The sequence below is a fragment of the Dromiciops gliroides genome, chromosome 1 (genome assembly GCF_019393635.1).
Source record: "Dromiciops gliroides isolate mDroGli1 chromosome 1, mDroGli1.pri, whole genome shotgun sequence".
NCBI classification, from domain to species: Eukaryota; Metazoa; Chordata; class Mammalia; order Microbiotheria; family Microbiotheriidae; genus Dromiciops; species Dromiciops gliroides.
The window spans coordinates 654,585,724-654,605,246 of record NC_057861.1 but is presented as its reverse complement, the minus strand read 5'-3'; the positions used below and the strand labels follow the sequence as shown (position 1 = coordinate 654,605,246).

The 19,523-nt window shown below is 34.2% G+C and overlaps 1 protein-coding gene across 1 annotated transcript in view; it reads right to left on the bottom strand.

The window, feature by feature from the left end:
- CNTLN (centlein) overlaps positions 1 to 19,523 on the bottom strand; it is a 427,039-nt gene that overhangs the window by 207,376 nt on the left and 200,140 nt on the right. The window contains 2 exon segments of the mRNA XM_043979121.1: positions 9,998 to 10,123; positions 12,259 to 12,432. Coding sequence (XP_043835056.1) covers positions 9,998 to 10,123; positions 12,259 to 12,432 — 300 coding nt within the window.

Below are 19,523 nucleotides of genomic sequence, written 5' to 3'. Positions count from 1 at the left end.
GGGAGAAACAAAGAAAGAACAAATCCAATACTTCTTTTTTTTTTTTTAAAGTGAGGCAATTGGGGTTAAGTGACTTGCCCAGTGTCACATAGCTAGTAAGTGTTAAGTGTCTGAGGCCGGATTTGAACTCAGGTCCTCCTGACTCCAGGGCCGGTGCTCTATCCACTGCGCCACCTAGCTGTCCCTAAATCCAATACTTCTTAATGTTATAGCTAAGGAGTAAATTCTTAACCAACCAAGGGACTATTTTTGTTCAGTTGTTTCAGTCATATTCAACTCATCACTCCATTTGGGGTTTTCTTGGCAAATACGCTGGAGTGGTTTGCCATTTTCTTCTTCAGCTCATTTTGCAGCTGAGGAAACTGAGGCAAACAGGATTAAGTGACTTTCCCAGGGTCACATGGCTAGTAAGTGTATAGAGCTAGATTTTAATTCATAAAGACGAGCTTTTCTGACTCCATGCCCAGCACTGCACCACCTAGCTGTCCCAACCAAGGAATAGAGGTAAAAAAATATCTATTTTTGCACAAAACTGAAAAGCTTTTATATGGACCAAATTAATGAAACTAGAATAAAAGTGAACCTTCTGCCTCTGCTATTCCAGTTCTGGAACCATGCACCATAATCATATCAACTCTATCATGGCTCTAGGATGTATTGTGTCAATCTACCTCTCTGCGGTTCCACTCAGGGCCCTTGTAACTTTCTGGACCAAATACAGCTCCCAGACCAAGACTGCCCCTGGATGTGTTGTTTCCCCCTTTAGAATGGACACTCCCTGAGGTGTTTGTTTTTGTATTGGAATCCCTAGTGCTTAACATAGCTCTTCAACTGGGGTAGGTACTTAATAAGCATTTTCCATAAATTCATTCATATTTAGATAAATAGTGATCAAACAACTCAGAGGTTTCACCTTTTATCCAGAAACCGCATAAAAGGATGACAAAAGAAGCAGAATAATGAACACTAAAATGGATTGTGAAAACACAGGAATACTAACACATTGGTGGTAGAGCTGATCAACTATTCTGAAAAGCAATTTGGAAGGATGTAAGGAAAGTAACTAAAAGACACCTGGTATAAAGATTTACATGAACTGATGTACTGCTAAGTAGAACCAGGAAAATAATGTACACAATGACTAAGGTAATGTAAATAGAAAGAATAACACAATTATCAAAACTGAATGACATTAAATTATAATGACCAAGCTTGGACTCAAAGAAGAGATATGAAAAGGCATCAAGAACTTTGGGTATGGAACATGATATAGGTTATAGAATTTTTCAGTGAGATGATTAATTTTGCTGAATGTCAGAATCTCTCTCCAAGCAGATATGTGCACATTTAATAATGATTCTAACATATTTGGCTACTTCTTCCACATAAGAATAAAGCCCTTTAGCTCCATGGTGCCAAAAAGTACTTTATCCATAGCAGATATTTAATAAATTTGTTTTGCCTCAAATTGAATTTAAACCTTCTATGAGGCAGAGCAGTATGTAACTGTTGTGAGATATAAATTGGATATTAGATCATAAATCTACCCTACTTAACCTTTCCCTTAATTTATCTCCCAGACTAGTAAATGGAAGAAGCTTCTGGTTTTCTAGATAGACCTTTTATTATTGTATGGTAGTCACAAGGTGATGTTGATTAGAAGGATAGGAAAGTAGAAATACAATACAAATCGTCTTAAGTCTAGGCTTAGTCTATATTCTGTATAAAACTCACCAAAAGCGGAAGGCCACCTTTGGGGCGAGAAACCGAGTCAAGCACATGCTGTTAACCGAGAGCCGGGCCGAGTCAAACTCCAGTCCGCGTCTGTCTGTGCAGCGCAGCCAGGAGACCAGCGCAGCAGGAAAAAAGGCCCCACTTCCGTTCTCTCCTTGCCTTTTAAGCTCGCACCCCGGAAGTCGAGTGCTTAGCAGGCAATCTGGCGTGCGTCACAGGCGGACTGGTGTGCGTAGCTCATGCTCTTGGTCTCATGCTGGCGTCTCTCCATTATCTGATCGACTGTTAAAACTTTTTACCACACTGTGGTTACCATGGGTTGTATTGTACTAAGGATCATTGAGGAATTCAAAAAAATCAGGTGTGATTACATCATTTCCATGCCCAGAAACCTTTAATAGCTCTTAATTTCATATATGAATAAAAATTCATTACTCTGTTACTTAAGCTTCAACCTATCTTTCTGTCATTATTCCTTTCTCTCACTCTACATTCCAGCCAAAGTGGAATAGTAGTTCTTTTACAACTGCATTAAGCATTTCTCGACTTATCTATCCTATTATTAATTCCCTAATTATGAATGAATCAATGAAAAATTCTATGTAAAGTATTTAGCAAACTTCAAAGCTATTTATTGTTGTTGTTGAAATAATGCTTTTCCATCAAAGGTCTAGCAACTTATATGCCAATCTTTATATGATGCCTATCCTCCTATCATCAATTAATCTTGCCTTTCTCACATTTTTTTTTTTTTTTTGCGGGGCAATGAGGGTTAAGTGACTTGCCCAGGGTCACACAGCTAGTAAGTGTCAAGTGTCTGAGGCTGGGTTTGAACTCAGGTACTCCTGAATCCAGGGCCAGTGCTTTATCCACTATGCCACCTAGCTGCCACCTCTCACATTTTCTTAAAGCACTTTTTATCATTCCACTGACCTCTCAAAATTTACTAACACAGAAACTACATCTACTATGCATAATATTTGCCTCGCATCATACTGACCTCTGTCAGGGAAAGATTTGAAAAGAAGAAATGCTACAAAGATCTTTAAGAAAGTATTTCAAGCACAGTTGGGATCACACAAGACCTGGTCATTTCTACTAAAAACAAGTTGATATTTTGAGACAAATGATTGTAGAAGAAAAAAGAGAAAGACTTACAACCAAGAAAAACTTACTTGTAGAGCTAAATATAATCATAAAGAGGAAAAATGGAGCCCCTCAATGGAATAGAAGACTTTCAAGCATTTCTGATGCAAAGACTAAACCTGAGAAGAAACTTTGATATGCAAATGCAAATTAAGAGAAACAGAGAGGTGTATTTGAACAATTGGAACAAGCTTTATGATGATGTAGTACTAACATTTTAATAAGGTGATAAGCATGACAGTTTTGTAAGTAGAATGTAGAATTTATTATATATTTTTATTTTTAAAATGAAGAGTATGAAAGGGAAAATTTTAGTGCTATATACATTCATTTTTTGTTTCCACTGTATTTATAGAAATCTCTTTCTCTATCTCTCTATCCATGAAACACAAAACCCTTCTCCCCTTATCCTATTGCCTTGTCAATTCCAAACCTTGAATTACTCCCAATATCTGCTGCCTTCACTTGTGTACATGTGCTGCTGAATGGAGCTAGAGAAAATAATGGAATTATGCCGTCTGAATCCACTACAAATTTATATTGCATAATCTAACCTGGATCCTCACTGCAGCAAAGTAATACCTTTTTATGTCCCTAAAAAAACTGCTGACTCACTACAGTGGCTATTCCAAACTTTTTCATCTGTCTTCAAGACTCCCATGGCTTTAAGCCACCCTCCTCCTCAACATCTCAACTAAAGGTGGCACCTCATATTTAATTGAAAAAAACTTCTTTTTTCTCCTTCTTTTTCCTTCCTCTTCATGTCCTATCATTCAGATGTCTTCCCCCACTATTTCATTCTTTATCCCTGTCTCATATGAAGAAGTGATCTTTCTTCTTGCCAAGGCAAAACCCTCAAAATGCACCTTTGATCCCATTCCATTCTATCTTCAAGTAGATTGTCACATCAACTCTACTCTCTCATTAATCTTCAATCTCTGTCTACTGATTGTTTCCCTGGTCCCTAAAAACATAGACCATGTAGCTGTACCTTTTTTTTTTTTTTTGGTGAGGCAATTGGGGTTAAGTGACTTGCCCAGGGTCACACAGCTAGTAAGCATCAAGTGTCTGAGGCTGGATTTGAACTCAGGTCCTCCTGATTCCAGGGCTGGGGCTCTATCCACTGTAACACCTAGCTGCCCCAAGCTGTACCCTTTAAAAAAAACCTTCACTTGATCTAACCATGCGCACTACCTATTATCCTGTGTCTCTCCCCACTTTTATGACTGAACTCCTTTGAAAAGCTGTCTACCATAGATCCTCCACTTCCTCTCTTCTCACTTCCCCTTATAAGCCTTTTTCAGTCTATCTTCAGGCCTCATAATTTAACTGAAATTGCTTCTCTAAAATTACCAAATCAAATGGGCTTTTCTCAATTCTAATCACTTGACTTCTCTGCAACTTCTGACACTGTCATTCATTCACCTCCTTTTCATATTCTTTCCTCTTAGGTTTCCTGGGGACTGTTACCTTCTGGTTTTTCTCCTAAATGTCTGATAACTCTCAGTCTCTTTTACCATTTTTTAGGTCATATCCACATTGGTTTTCCCCAAGACTCTATTCTGGTCTCTCTTTTCTTCTTACTCTCTATTATCTCACTTGTGTTCAATTATCATCTCTATGCAGATGATTCCCATTTATTTATCCAGCCTTACTAACTTATTCTCTCCTGACTCCCAGGCTCACACCATAAGCTACTTTTTAACCATTTTGATTTGGATGCCCTGTATACATCTGAAACTGAACAGGTTCAAAACAGAATTCATCATATCTTGTCCCTCGAAACCCTCCCTTTTTCCAAACCTCCCTATTACTCTCAAGAGTACCATCATACCTTGCAGTCACTTAAACTCATAACTTCTGTGCCATCCTCAATTTCTTATTTGAACCTAACCCACAAATACAATCTGTCGTCATGCCTTATTATTTCTACAGAAATAACTGAAAACTTATTAAACATGAGAACTTATACTATAATATCAATATTATAAAAATGAACAATTTTGAGTATTTTGTAAACAATGAAGAATGAAACGAGCAGAACCAAGAGGACAATTACAATTCATATAGTGATAACACTATACAAACAAGTTTGAAAGCTGTATGAGGTATGATCAATAAAGAGGCCATTAATGATTCCAGAAGACTAATAATGAAACATGCTATCCATTACAGAGATTCAGCAGATTTAAGGATGTGGAATGATATATATAAAATATCTATCTATCTATCCATCTATCTATATTTTTTATTGTCATTGAGAGAATTTGGATTGGTTGATGACGTATATTTGTTACAGGAAAGATTATTTTTCTTTTCAGTTTTTCCCTACTGTAGGTTGGAGAAATAGGAGGGAAAGAAACTAGATTTCTGTTAATTTTTAAAACTAGAGAAAGGTGAGATGGGTATGCTGCAGATGTGAAATGTTCCTTAAACATTTAATAGGTTATTATATATTAGTTTTCCTTAATTGTTTTACTTTGTTAAAAGAGACTTCTAAGGAAGTGGGAATAAATTGAAAATGTTTGTAATGTTTAAAAAACACACGAATAAAACTCAAAGTGCTAACATGAGGAGGAAGAAGAAATCAGGAATATGATTATGATGATGACAATGACAACAACAATAAGCCTATCTATACCATAAGGGGATCATATGAAGTTACACAGGAGGTTTTGGCTGGAGAAGAGAAGACTCAGAAGGAGAATGACAACTATCTTCAAGTATCTGAAGAGCTGTTAACATGGAAGAAGTGTTCCCATATGAAAAAATGCTCTAAATCACTATTGATTAGAGAGATGCAAATTAAAACAACTCTGAGGTACCACCTGACACCTATCAGATTGGCTAAAATGACAAAAAAGGAAGATAATAAATGTTGGAGAAGCTGTGGGAAAATTGGAACACTAATGCATTGTTGGTGGAGCTGTGAACTGATCCAACCATTCTGGAGAGCAATTTGGAATTATGCCCAAAGGGCTATAAAGCTGTGCATACCCTTTGACCCAGAAATACCACTTTTGGGTCTTTTTCCCAAAAAGATCATAAAAATGGGAAAAGGACCCACATGTACCAAAATATTTATAGCTGCTCTTTACGTGGTAGCAAGGAATTGGAAGTTGAGGGGGTGCCCATCAATTGGGGAATGGCTGGACAAGTTGTGGTATATGAATACAATGGAATACTATTGTGCTGTAAGAAATGATGAGCAGGAGGAGTTCAGAGAAACCTGGAGGGTCTTGCGTGGGCTGATGATGAGTGAGATGAGCAGAACCAGAAGAACATTGTACACAGTAGCATCAACATTGAGTGTTGATCTACTGTGATGGACTATATTCTTCTCACCAATGCAATGGTACAGAAGAGTTCCAGGGAACTCATGATGGAAGAGGATCTCCAACAACAAGAAAAAAAAAAAAAGAACTGTGGAGTATAGATGCTGATTGAACCATACTATTTCTTTTGTTTTGGGTGCTGTTGTTTTTTTTTTTCTATTTTGAGGTTTTGCATCACTGTTCTGATTCTTTCTCTTGTAACAGGATTAATGCAGAAATAGGATTAATGTTATTATGTTTATATATATATATGTGTATATATATCTATATCTATATGTATAGAGATATATAGATATAACCTATATCAGATTACCTGCTGTCTAGGGGAGGGGGGAGGGAGGGGAGAGAGGGAGAAAAATCTGAAATTGGAAAGCTTGTATAAACAAAAGTTGAGAACTATCTTTACATGTAACGGAAAAAAATAAAATACCCTATACATAAAAAAAATTTAAAAATTTTAAAAAAAATTTTAAAAAAAACATGGAAGAAGTGTTAGAAATTAGAAAAACATTAGCTTTCAGTTAGGAAAAAAATCAGAAATGTTTTATCTGCTCCTACTGGTCAGAATCAGAAGCAAAAAGGTAAAAGCTGAAAAGAGACGATTTTAAGATGAGGAAAATTGTTTTAATAATTAGAGCTATCCCAGAATAGAATGAACTGACTGTGGAGGAAGTAGGTCTACCCTTATTAATGGTCTGCAAGCAGAATCTGGATAACTTGTCAGTTATGTTGTAGTGATGACTCTTTTTAATGCTATAGGGGTAAAGGGAGAGGAACTAAATGACCCCTGAGTTCTCTTCCAACTCTAAAATTCTGTGATATATCAATCTACCTTTGACTGCTCTAATAGCCTACTGCAATACTTCAAAAGGTCTGTGATTAAGGTGCTCACAGAACAGATCACAACCTTTCTATTCCACAGTAGATAATGGCATGAGTTACTACGGCTAATATATACACACAGACATATACACATTATCATCATCATCAGGCCACCGTTGGTGATAAGCCTCTTTCACCAGTCAGTCAACTAGCCTTTATTAAGTACCTAGCGTGTGCCAGGTCCTCTGCTAAGTGCTAGTGATATAAAAAAAGCCACTCCTCAAAAACAAGTTTTAAAAACCAGTCCCTGCGAAAATAATAAAATACTTTTATAATTAAAAAAAAAAACAGTCCCTGACCTAGAAGAAACCTTACTAGGTTTGAGAATGATTTACCAGAATGATCTGCTTCTCTAGGATAGTCACTTAGCACCTAGAATAACCTATAAAGAGCTGTGAATGCTATCTTGCTTATCAAAATTTTTCCTAAGCTCCTTAATTTTACAGACAAGGAAGGTAAGTGTAACCCAGGGAGGTTAAGTGACTTTCCTAGGGTTATAATACAGAACTTAAACTTAGTTTTGTTTTTTGTTTTTTTAATTTTAGTGAGGCAATTGGGGTTAAGTGACTTGCCCAGGGTCACACAGCTAGTAAGTGTTAAGTGTTGGAGGCCGAATTTGAACTCAGGTACTCCTGACTCCAGGACCGGTGCTTTATCCACTGCACCACCTAGCTGCCCCTAAACTTAGTTTTTATACCTCCAATTTCAATGCTCTTCGTATTACCTTCCCTTTATTCCACACTGTCACCCTTCACACAAATCATGTGGGGGAAACATGATGGTAATGTGGGCTTCAAAGAAAAGGGAGAGATGAAGAAAAGAGAATTGACTGAAGTTCTACTCAGGTTCCTATTCAACATTCAGTCCAGAATAAATAATTTGAACTCAGAGTTTCAGAAGGACACTGTGGATATGAATCATTTCCACACTTTAAAAGCTAAAGCAGTGATTTACAAACTCCCAGAAGAAGAAAAATGACTACTTTATTAAATTCCTAGAAGTCTCAAGAAGTTGCATAAGTAAACCAAAATAATAAGAGAAATACTGTGAAAATTCTATTTGGCAGGAAACCTACAAGAACCATGCATTGTCCACCAACTAAGTATTGCTATATACTTAAAGTATGATAGGAATAACCCCTAAGTAAGTGGTAATGTCTTTGTAGAACATTTGGCTTCATTATGAATTAATATAAATTACTATTTAAGTGTTATCACTTACAGGCTGTTTATGACAAAGTATTACTTAATTGTTGATTGATATTGTAATATGTAGGCATGTTTTAACTTATGAAATTGTATCAATGAAGTCCAAATCAACTATTTTTACCTCAACAGAATATTAAGTTCTGAATAGAATAAATCTGTATTTCTAAACACCTTCTGTATAATTTCATTAAAAATTAATGTTCAAATATTCAATAGGACACTAGGTTCTCATCTATAGGTAGAATTAGAGAAAGAAGGGAAGTTGGAACTCAGTTCCACTGAGTTAAATCACTACTTTTTTCCCCCAAATCCCCTAATTATAGGTGTAAGAAATAAATACAAGATTCATAAGTAATTATTTCCTGTATGAAAAGGAATTCAGCAAATATGTCTTAGGGAATGTCTCAAAGAAGGACAAATTATGCCAGATTCTTTTTTTCTTCTTGTTTTCATTTCTTTAAAAAAAAATTGGTGTCTTTATTTTACCCAGGCCAGAAGTGAAGAGGCTACTCACAGGCATGATGCTTCCCTAGTGACAGTTCCATTTCTGTCCTGGTCTGGCTTACACTTCCTTACACTGGCTGTTAGCTCCCAATTCCAAGGGGCTCAATATATGGGGGATATAAGACAGTAAAAGATTGAATTGACTTTAGCCCTACTGAAGCTCAAAACTACCAAGCTCAAGTTAGCCTCAGCCTCTCCAGTTGTAGAGCCTAACAAAACAAAAAGGTACTGATTTAAATATAACAGATTTTGACAAAAATGAAGAGTTTGTAATAGAGAAAAAGGAAACTATACTTGCTTGAATTTCTGATTAAATAATCTTCTCTACGACTTAATTTTTAGGAACCTAAACCATAAGGAGGCAGCCTGGTGTAATAGAAAAAGCGCTGTATTTAGTCAGAAGACCTGGACTCTGTACTTATACTGAGTAAGCCTAGGAAACACATAGCCACAGTCTGTCTGTAAAATGAGGTTGGACTAGATGACACCAAAGATCCTTTTGACCTCTAAATCTATTTTCCTAATACTTAGTAAATCTGGTCAATAAACTTTCCACAAGTCTTGTTCCAGCCCCTCATTGTGAGGTGGTACTGACCCAGGCTCCTCCATGCCAGTGGAGTACAAGTGCTAGTAGTTTCTACCAAACCAGAAAAGATATGAGTATGGCCATGGGGACTGTATGATTCGAGCACCAGCTTAATTAAGGGAGGCTTGTCACCAAGTTGGCTGAGAAGTACTGAATTTTTCCATTACACAGCAATTCTTAAAGCCCATCCATTAAATAAGAGAGGGTTTATAAATTGTACCAACAGAGAAGAGATACACACACACATATACATATATACATATGTGTGTATGTGTGTGTATATAGGTATACATCCTTAATTTCACTCAGTATAAATACTATGTCTATACCTGGCAAATTAGAAAGAAAAATATTTCCCACTAAAACCTTCTCACATAAAGCAAAAAGTGGACAATCTATATTCATTCTTAGTGGCATCTAGCATTTTTATTACTGTATGGTCCTTAGAACTCTTAAAAATGAAACCAAGTAGCTACATTTTTCTCTCCCAGTAATTCAAATACATAAGATATAAATGCAGTATTTTGCAAAGTGTATATTTGCTTTGGTATATCTTTATCTCTGCAAGGTTAGCACTAAAGAGATTTTTTTTAAATGTTCACCTTTAGCTGCAGTGTCTTCTCTAAGTTTTCAATCTTCCTTTCGGCAGCTTTAAGCTTCTTGAGGTCCTCCGAGTCTTTAAAACACCTCTTTGGGGACAGAGACCTTGAACGTTTCACAGGTGGTTCCTCGAGAATAAAACAAGGACATGGTTGAACTAGTTGGAACACTGGATTATGAAAGACATGCAAAATTAAAGAACAAGTAATTTTGAATACTAATAATGAATTATAAAAAAAATCCTGCATGGAATACTAGAGAAATAACAAGCAGAATTACCACAGTGCTACCGCTAAAGGTTTCTCTGTGACTCGTTAATGAGAATATTCATTTACATTTACATTGTTTCTTTCAGAATAATGATGTCCCATTAGGGAAGACTAAAGGGTTATAGACTCAGAAATGCAAGAAACCTCATTACAAAGGAGGGGATAGAGGCTGGTCTAATTGCTCTATAAGGGTCCAAGGTTACACTTGATAGGACAACCAGAAACAAGAGGGAAAGGATTTTTTTTCCCTTTGAAATAGTTTAACACACTGTGAAGTTGAAGGAACAATATGCTTGAGGAATATAAATACAACAGACAGTAGATCTTATACCATAATGACCATATGGTCATTAACTATAATGTGGCTAACTAGAGACAAGAATATGTGTTTATATTATGTACAGCTTCATATAGCAATCTGGAGAAGGAATATGTGAAAGCACCACTATTAAGCTGGGCAGCATCTTGTTCATACTTCATGTCCTCATGAAAAAAAGAAATAAAGTTCCATTCAGAATATTCCCCCTCATTTTCTAAATTTTTATGAGGAACAATGAACTGTCCAGAAGTATTTTTTCAACTTCAATAACATGTGAACAAGCCAACATTAGGACCTATAAATGTTAATTCAAAGTTTTATGATTTTTCATTTAAATATATTTTATCATTATGTATTTGTCTATGCTACTCAAAAAATGGCAAAAACAAAATACTGTAGTTATGCCAAGTGAACATTTTCTCTAAAAACTACTGATTATTTTAGAATAAGCAAATAAATTCCACATTAGATCCCTGGGTCTAATCTTAAGTAGCTGTTATCAAAATTTTCTTTTAAATTTATAAGACAAAATTCCTAAGTTCTAAAAGCAGAAATTATTCATATCAATAAATACCTTAATCCCATTGCTTTTCTAGAAAAATATTATATTATTATCAAATATACTTTGGTTAAAATAATTAAGCAATACAAAACTTGAAGAGAAGCATTTTGAAACTCCTTATTTTGAGGAGAAAAAATAGCTTTAACTGATCCAGAGACAACATTTTTTACAATGTAAGATTGTTACATTGATATTTCAATTAGATAAAGGTTTCTAATTATCTCTGAGATAATGTCAATACATGCAATGATTACTTTAAAAGGAAAATAAAGACAGGAACATCTTTACATTGTGATAATACTATTCTTAAACTCTCAATATCTTCATTAATTACAAAACAGAGGCTCTTCTTTGTATGTGTTATGAGACGGAAACAATTTAACATTATTTTACAATATGTAAATAGGTTGGGGAGGTAAAAAGAAGTTGTGATTTGATTTGTGTAGGCAATTTCCCAAGAGGAAATGCCTTCTACCAATACAGATGAGCAACCAACAGCCTATAATGTTATATTTCCTGGAACACTGAGTAGTTAAATGACTTGCCCAGTAACTCACAACCAGTATGTGCCAAAGGCTGGGCTTGAACCCCAGACTTCCTGACTCTAAGGCCAGTTTTCTGTCCAAAAGTTATACTGTTATTTTGATGTAAAATATGATATTTAAATGAAATATTATTTTGTAATATCTGGTTTTTAAAATACAGATGGCTGTCATAAGTCCTATAATGAGATCAAAAGTCGTTATCAGTTGAAATGAATGTGTCAAGCTTGATTAGCATTTTATCTACTACTGATTTTTAATATGAACAAAATGTATGTTCATTTTAGGGCAAAATAAGCGAGCAAATATTCAATACATCACATGGAATTGGATAAATATTAATTTTAATGTATAAATACATGATCTCTAAGTAATTCGTGAATCTATCATGTTTTGTCTAACAAAGTAAAACTTTCTGTTTCAAACTGATGTCTTTAGAAGATAATTCCTTTAAATAAGCTTCAAAAATATGCAGTAAATAAAAATTTGTTTTGTGGGTTTTGGGCACCTTTCCGCAAGCAAAATTGTTTGAAATCATCATGACATGTATACTTCAGTAAAACTTCTCTACCTCATGTATTCTTCCAGTTCCTGAGAGGATGCTTCCTATGTGAATACTGGTAGAGGAACTCTTCTCTGATAGTTTAAAATTTCCTATTTTCAATTTCTCCTGTAAAAACTCAATTTCAGACTTTTGTGACACCATTAAAGTTTCTAGACTAGATAAGGATGGCTGTTGAAATTCCTATAAAAATAATAGATATCAAATTATTTTTAAATAATTCAAAAATTCAAATCAGTAGAAAGTTTAAAAAAGGCTCTCCTTACTAACAACCCATTTTCCCCATTAGAGACAAGGATTAAACAAAACTCTAATATTCCAAATGCAACATTTTCTCAAATAACCTAAGGTCTGAGTAAATATTTTCATAAATAATATCATCAAAGAGATTTGCAAACACATAAGTAGGAAAAATAAAATTGAAAACATATTTGCATTATCCATACAAGTAGAAATAATCTATAAATGATTTCTATTTCAAGTTCATGATTTAAAATATAAGAATTTTCTATAAAATATCTAATTTACCACCTGATTCTTATGAGTCACAAGTATAAGATTATAAATCCAGAAAATATAAACCAATAACTTGTTACTCTATAATATATTGTAAAACTTGTTAGTGACATACTCTGATCAATGTATTATTTTAACATTTATTTTTCTGTCCGATAAAATACTTATAAGCCTCAAAACTTAACAATAAAAATTTTTGAAAAGAATTTATAAGAAACCTGTTGATGCTTGATGCATTCTCAACTGGATATATCTGGGATCATTAAAAGCCATGAACATACATTATTTCTATATTTTCCACTGATCTTTACATCTCCCAACATATTTATTGAGTGATCACAGAAAACAAAAAGATTAATAGAATATTTTACCATATTCAAAACAAAAATGGCATGCCTTACAAGAACAAAAATAGCTTTATCCCTTGATTCTCTGTACTCTGGGCAACTTGCTAACGCTAAAAGTTGCCCTAAAAAGGGATGGGGGTGGAAAGAAGAACTTTCATTGGTAATGGAAGTTTCCTCATCTAGGATTCCGCACACCAATGAAATGACAGGTCTAGTCACTATTACTATTATTTATACCTTGTTATGGAAATTTCATAACAGTTACTACTTTAGTCCTAATGTGCTTTGTATAACAAATTGTAAAGTCCTTGACGAATAGTCTTTCGACACTTTTCTCCCACTAACTTTTCTAAATTATTTTCTCCCTTCTACTCAACTCATGCAAACCTCTATATTCCTTGTTCTTTGATTTTCAAATATCACATATTGTGTTTGCAAATATTTCTCTACTTGGTGGTTTGCCAAGCTAAACAAATTTTATTTCTAAAAACATTTCTTCTATATTGACTTGACATTTAACATCTTCCCAAGAGATCATGATCTACAGAGAATGTTATTATCCTCATTATATTATCAATAAATTTTAAATGACTTTTCCTTGGTCATAGAAAAACTTACAGTAAAACTGGAATAAGAAAACTTTTCATAATATATATATATATGTATATAAACATATGATATAGATCACATATAGTGAATCTCTATACTCTTAGATATAATTTTCATTCAAATAAAAAACTTAAAATTCCTGCACTAAAGCCTGCTTGGAGATTTCATTATGGCAGATAAGTGATCCTAGGTTTTGTCACTGAGATACAAGCACTGGTGGAGTCTGAAAATCTGTAAAGGTTTTATATACTAGATGGAAATGGATTGTAGAATTGTCACCGAAACACTAGCCTCATAAAGTGTAGAAAGACTCAAAATAGAGAGGACACTGAAAAATGATTTTTGTAGCAGAGCAATTCACAAAGAAAGTCTACTAAGACCTAGAGAGTTTCCAAACTGTATTGATAAAAGAAGTATTCGTGATATAAGCTTGGGTTCTTCAAATATTAAAAAGGAAATAAAAAAGCATACCTTGTCAAAATAGCTCAAATGCTACACTGGTGTCCACCCAAGTTAAAAAACCAGGCTTAACTTGGGGTCCTTGAACTTCTTTAAAAAATATTTTGATAACTATATTTTAATATAATTTGTTTTCTTTATATTCCTTTGTATTTTTTTTTCATTTTAAAACTTTATTCTGAGGAGTCCATAGGCTTTATCAGAATGACAAAGGAATCAATGACACAAAAAAGTTTAAGAACCCCTGACCTAGAGAAAGAACTCCAGCACATTGGTAAATCTCTCTATAGGAAATTTATAACCCAATATGACCAAGAATTGCACAGCATAAAAAGGCATGAGTAGATTATGGTTCACAATGCAAGTACCCACCTTGATAATAAGATCAAAGACCTACTGAAGTAATGACTTAGATATCAAGACTTGAGAATAATTAAAATGTAAACACTGATTAAGAAGGGTTTTTTTTTGGGGGGGGGTATTTTTTTAATGTACCAATGGGCACTGTCAAATGAATAAAATTGAGAACTGTTTATTTAGGAAGCATCTTATTCTAAAAACCTCAGTAAAAAAAATCTCAAAATTGAAAAACAGGATGATTAAACAAGTTTAAATGTTCTTATGTAATAATCATGAAAAATAGGGGCAGCTAGGTGGCGCAGTGGATAGAGAACCAGCCCTGGAGTCAGGAGTACCTGAGTTCAAATCTGGCCTCAGACACTTAACACTTACTAGCTGTGTGACCCTGGGAAAGTCACTTAACCCCAATTGCCTCACTAACAGAAAAAAAAAAGAGAAAAATAATCATGAAAAATTTAAAACAAAAATTTCGAATGGCTTGTATCTTTCCCTCAAGAGTCAAAAGCCTAGTATATTTGGTATAGAGGCATAAGAAATGAAAAAAGTGAAAGAGTTTACCACTATTCAGTACTTTTCTTATTAAGATAAAGAAAAATAAATTATACCTTTGTATAATTTTAAATTATATTTAATTAATGATTTTATCAAAAAGATGGAAGACAAATATAAGCTATGACAAGTGATGGATGACAAAAAAAAAATTAGAGTCCCTTAGAATAGACTGGATGAGAATAAGTACTGACACAGAAGTCATTTCATAATTAGTTGTAGGTTTCAAGTCACATGATTGACCAGTCAGAACAAAGGTCCAAGTAAACATTAAACTAAAAGAATGGACAAAAATTAGGAAGTCATAGTGTGTGATTACAGCAGCTCCAGCTCAAGCCATTGAAACAAGCAATCAACTGAAAACATAGATAAGAAGGAAGACATTTCTATTATAATTTCTGGGAGAAGCTTAACTAATTATGAAAGTTGTTACAATAAAGAGGAGATGCAAAGATTCCACAAATTACATCTTGGCGACTAAACGCTTAATGTCCTTGCCAAACAGATACAAATCAAATACATCACTGGTTTAGAGTTCAATATTACTTATAAAACACTACGGAGAAGGATAGTAAAAAATTAAAAGTAGTATTGTATCATAAAACAGCAAAAAGCAGTTGATAAAAAAATTATCATTCTGTGGAAAGTTTTGCATGAGATACAGCTAAGACAGATTATACTGGGACAGTTTGTAGAAGAAGTATAGGGAGAACAACAAATAGGTACAAAATGGAATAGATCTATTAGAATTTTTTTTTTACCAAACTCTAGATTTCCATTAGTACAATAATGGAATCCCTGAATTTGTTTTTTATGATTATGATTAACAACCACTTACAAAAAGTTAGTGACTATAAGAACTGATTATGTCTAAGTACACACAAAATACTAGGGATGATGGCAATGTAAAGCCAAAATATCTCACAAAGGGGAAGACTGAAGTCTTTCTTCATCCCTTTTAATGCTAGGTCCTTCCCTCTGAATTTATCTCAAGTTGTTCCTATGTGCATATATCTTGTTTGTACGTACCTCTTTGTGTGTTTTTGCCCTTAGACCGTGAGCTCTTTAAGAAAAAGGACTGTTTTTGCCTTTCTTTGTGTCTCCCGTGCTTAGCTTAGTTCCTGGCATATAGCAGGTGCTTTATAAATGCTTGAGCAGCTAGGTGGTGCAGGGGATAGAGAGCTGGACGATAGTAAGGTACACTTCTCTTTCTGAGTTCAAATTTGGCCTCAGACACTTACTAGCTGTGTGACCCTGGGAAAGTCACTTAACATTGTTTGCCTCAGTTTCCTCATCTGGAAAATTAGCTGGAGAAGGAAATGGCATATCTTTGCCAAGAAAACCCTAAATGGGGTCACAAAAGTGTCAGATACAATTTGTCGAGAACAATAATAAATGCTTGATATTTTGGCTTGACCTGAAAATAGAACATATAACAAATGATACCTTCGCTGTAAAAAAAGTGAAAAGAAAAAATTAGACGCTACTAACCAATACTCCTGTTATGTCAAGTTCATGAAGCTTGTATTTTAATTATCTAAGCAAGCATTGAGGACAACTTTGATATAAATAAGAGGAGGAATGGGGCAGACTTTCATAAGAAACTTTCTACAAGAACCTTCATAGGAGCAAAGTATTTTGAGCTTGAAGGAAACTTAGAGATCGTCTACTCCAATTGCCTCATTTTACTTACGAAGAAAGTAAAACCTGGAGAAGTTGTTTTGTTGTGCAAAGTAACACAAATTAGTACGTAAAAAAATCCAGGATCCAAATCCAACATCTTAGAACGTAGATCACCACACATGAAGATATTTTCCATGATAGTTCTATACAAAGGGTCTCAATGAAAGAAAGACTCAGAACCAATGGCAAAGTTTCTATGCTTCTATTTACAGATGGCATTCTAACATGCTATAAAGCCCAGGGCATGTTCCGGGCAAATCCATAATAATGCCATCACAGTTTAACTGAGTAAGGAAAATTGAGGATAATATCAAAGTATGGAACCTGGAAGACTGGAAGAATGGTGTGCTATTTCCACAGAAATTCAGCAGAGGAGTTGTTTTTTTAGAGGAAAGAAAAATAAATCTGTTGGGAACATATTGTGTTTGTGAGGGGCATACAGTCTGAAATATCCAATAGGCAGTTCCTGATGCAGGACTGGATCTTAGGAGAAAGATTTGGGATGGATTAGATCTGATAGTCATATGCCCCCTATAATATCTGATAAAGTCACTAAGACTTCTATACACAAGTATATAGAAATAAAATAGGAAAAGGCCCAGGTCAGTGGTGCCTTGGATTAGATCAGAAAACCAGGAGATAGTAATGTCACAAAAACCCTGGGAGAAAAAGTTCTAAAGCTCAGTAAAATTACATCAAATACAGTCATTACTCTCAAGGAAAGATTACACAAAACTATAATGTAAAGAGGAATATGAAAATTGCAAAAGATAATTCTTCTAAGAAATTTAAAGGAGAAAGCACTGATTTCTTTTGTTAGACTATGCCTATTTGTTGTAAGGGAGTGCTTTTATTTCAGGGAGGAAGCAGAATTAGTGGGTAGTTAGAGTAATAAAATGAAACAAAGGCATCAAGGAAACATTTAAAAATACACAGAAGAGAGAAGAAATAAGTTCATATGAGGACACAAACTGAATAATATTGATATTACTATGTTAAATGTAACATGTAAAAATAAATTGTAGATAAATTCAGTTTCATATACCATCTTTTCTATTGTTCTTTGCATATTAAAATGCTCGTGTTGTTTGTTAAGTTCACTCTAAATGATTAAAAATGTTTAAAGAAATTTAACTGGGAGGGAGATAATTTTCAGGTGGAAGAGGAGGAACCCAGGAATCAGGAAAAGCATTATCAGGTGATAATCTGAGTGAATCTTTGAGGAAAAAGAGAAATATTCAAAGGTGGAGATGAGGTTGATCAGCCTACAACAGAATAGCATGGGGGACATTAAAATTAAAATGAAGGCATTGAGGCAGCAGAGGGTAGGCCAAATATTGTAAATGGACACTAACATAGGCTCAGAATCAAGCAGAAGAAGATTAGAATGATTTCCAGAATAGTTGAACTTTCAAAGATTCACTACAACTTTCAATTATAAAATCACTTCCATTTAACATAATTTTTTCCTAGTTCATGTTATATAGCACTGAATCATAGAATATCATGACATCAGAAAAATTAGAATTATATGCAATATGAAGAACAACAAAAAGTTAGAACATTGTGGGTCTTAAGTAGGTAAGAGCATAATATGTTCAGGCGGCATGCGGTATAAAAGTTATTATAAGGGATATGCACAACCTAAAAAGAATATAATTATATAGTAAAAAGGAGAATGAGATAAATTAAAACAAACCAACCTCTGGGACACTAACAGAAAAAAAAGGCACACTTTTGGTCATTTGGTAGAAACCACTTCCTAAAACTCCTTTGGAAAATAAATGAGAATATATAGACAAGAATCAAACAGGATAAGAAGGCATGGATGAATTGAGGTCTAGGTACTGCTCTTTCCAATTATTAAAATAACCCAAGCCTTATCTCTATCTTCAGACCAAAGTTATAGGAAATGAGCATATTATGTTAAGCCATAAACACAAAGATAACCTGAGAGTTAATCTGAAAAAGAAAATTAACTTTTTTCATTTTATTAAAGATCCAAGACATGAAATAAACATCTTTGGCATCATCTATATAGAAAAGTTTTTAGCTTTTTGTTATGCTCAATGACTCACAGTCTAATCGCAGCATTAGAGAACCCATTGAGGAAAACCAGGTATAGCATAGCAATGTCTAGACATTTGGTTCAGAGTCAGAGGACCCAGGATCACTAATTACTTCCAATGCTACTTATGAAGCCATAGATGACTCACTTGGCTCACTTATTCTCCCTAGATCCATTTTCTTATCTCAGAAAGAAGGGATTTGACTACATGGTCTCTGAGGTCCCTTTCAACTCTAGATCTATGATCCTAAAATAGAGAAACCTATAGCGTTTTTCCTGACTAATAGTCCAATAATTAATTTTAAAGTAAAATTAATTTTAAAAACTAATTCTTTATGATACATTCACCTGCAATATCACAATTTGTAGTTCTATGACAATATGCGTTAACAAAATATTCTCTAGTTATGTAATTGAAAAGTTAATACATAGGATCAATTTTTTATGTTAAATGAGTTGTCTTTTCTGTTAAATGAGTAGATTGGATTAGATAATCTTCAAGTCCCTTGCAGGTATAAAATCTTATATTCAAGGTTATAGCTAACAATTTTTAATGTTTTACAGACAGATTTTATTCTTATGTGAAAAACAAACTCACTTCCCCCTTGAATAAACTCTCCTTTATGACCAGAAGTAACTATTTAGGAAAAACATCCCATACTGTGATAATATCTGACAATGTA